Below are 1,460 nucleotides of genomic sequence, written 5' to 3' on the forward strand. Positions count from 1 at the left end.
GGGGGGGGTGACAGGGATAATTTGGGGGGATTTTTCAGAAGTGGGGGGTGACAGGGATAAAATTTTGGGGAGGGGATTTTGCAGAAGTGGGGGGGTGACAGGGATAAAATTTGGGGGGATTTTTTGCAGAAGTGGGGGTGACAGGGGTAAAACAGAAGTGGGGGGTGAGAGGGATAAAATTTTGGGGGGATTTTGCAGAAATGTGGGGGATGACAGGGGTAAAATTTTGGGGGGATTTTGCAGAATTTGGGGGGGATTTTGCAGAAGTGGGGGGTGACAGGGATAAAATTTGGGGGGGAATTTTGCAGAAGTGGTGGTGGGGGTGACAGGGATAAAGTTTTGGGGGGATTTTGCAGAAATGTGGGGGATGACGGATAAAATTTTGGGGGGATTTTGCAGAAGTGAGGGGGTGACAGGGGTAAAATTTTGGGGGGATTTTGCAGAAATGTGGGGGATGAGAGGGATACAATTTTGAGGAGGATTTTGCAGAAGGGGATAAAACTTTGAGGGGGGGATTTTGCAGAAGTGGGGGGGGGTGACAGGGATAATTTTGGGGGTGGATATTTTGCAGAACAAGGAGCTGAAGAACCGCCTGGCCAGCTCCGAGGGGCAGCACCGGCCCAGCACCAACGTGTCCCAGCTGGAAGCGCGGCTGGAGGAGCTGCAGGACCAGCTGCAGGCCGAGGAGAGGTACCGTGGATATTCCCAATTTTAGGGGTGTCTTCCCAATTTTAGGGGTGTATTCTCTTCCTGGGAAGGGGTCCCACAATCCCTCTGTTGCTGTCCCACAGGGAGAAGAACGTCCTGCTCTCCTCCAACCGCAAGCTGGAGAGGAAGGTGAAGGAACTCACCATCCAGATCGACGACGAGCGGCAGAACGTCACCAACCAGAAGGACCAGGTTGGGCAGGGATGAGACCCTTAGGGGGCTGCTGGAGGGCTCAGGGAGACTTTTCCCAGCCCTAATTCCATGGATTTACAGCTGAGCCTGCGGGTGAAGGCCCTGAAGCGTCAGGTGGACGAGGCAGAGGAGGAGATCGAGCGCTTGGAGGGGGCGCGGAAAAAGGCGCAGCGGGAGCTGGAGGAGCAGCATGAGCTCAACGAGCAGCTGCAGAACCGCGTCAAGGCGCTGGAGAAGGAGGCCTGGTAGGGAACCCTGGGGGCTGGGGGGGTCCTGGATCTGTCACAGGGGGTCCTGGATCCGTCACAGGGGTCCTGGATCCGTCACAGGGGTCCTGGATCCGTCACAGGGGGTCTGGATCCGTCACAGGGGGTCCTGGATCCGTCACAGGGGTCCTGGATCCATCTCAGGGGGTCCTGGATCCATCACAGGGGGAAATGATCCATCACAGGGAGTCCTGGATCCATCACGAGGGGTCCTGGATCCGTCACAGGGGTCCTGGATCTGTCATGGGGGGTCCTGGATCCATCACAGGGGTCCTGGATCCATCACAGGGGGTC

At 56.8% G+C, this 1,460-nt stretch overlaps 1 protein-coding gene across 1 annotated transcript in view; it reads left to right on the forward strand.

Annotated features, from left to right (window-relative positions):
- Positions 1-523: 523 nt before the first annotated feature.
- The window catches only part of LOC113978428 (cingulin-like), a gene marked incomplete at its 5' end in the record, with an annotated part of 1,456 nt that continues 519 nt past the window's right edge, over positions 524-1,460 (forward strand). Inside the window, 3 exons of the mRNA XM_027705362.1 lie at positions 524-690; positions 792-900; positions 982-1,145. Coding sequence (XP_027561163.1) covers positions 524-690; positions 792-900; positions 982-1,145 — 440 coding nt within the window. The remainder of the gene's footprint in view (positions 691-791; positions 901-981; positions 1,146-1,460) is intronic.

The sequence above is a fragment of the Neopelma chrysocephalum genome, unplaced genomic scaffold, assembly GCF_003984885.1.
Source record: "Neopelma chrysocephalum unplaced genomic scaffold, ASM398488v2 Primary Assembly neopelma1_325, whole genome shotgun sequence".
In the NCBI taxonomy this organism is placed as follows: Eukaryota; Metazoa; Chordata; class Aves; order Passeriformes; family Pipridae; genus Neopelma; species Neopelma chrysocephalum.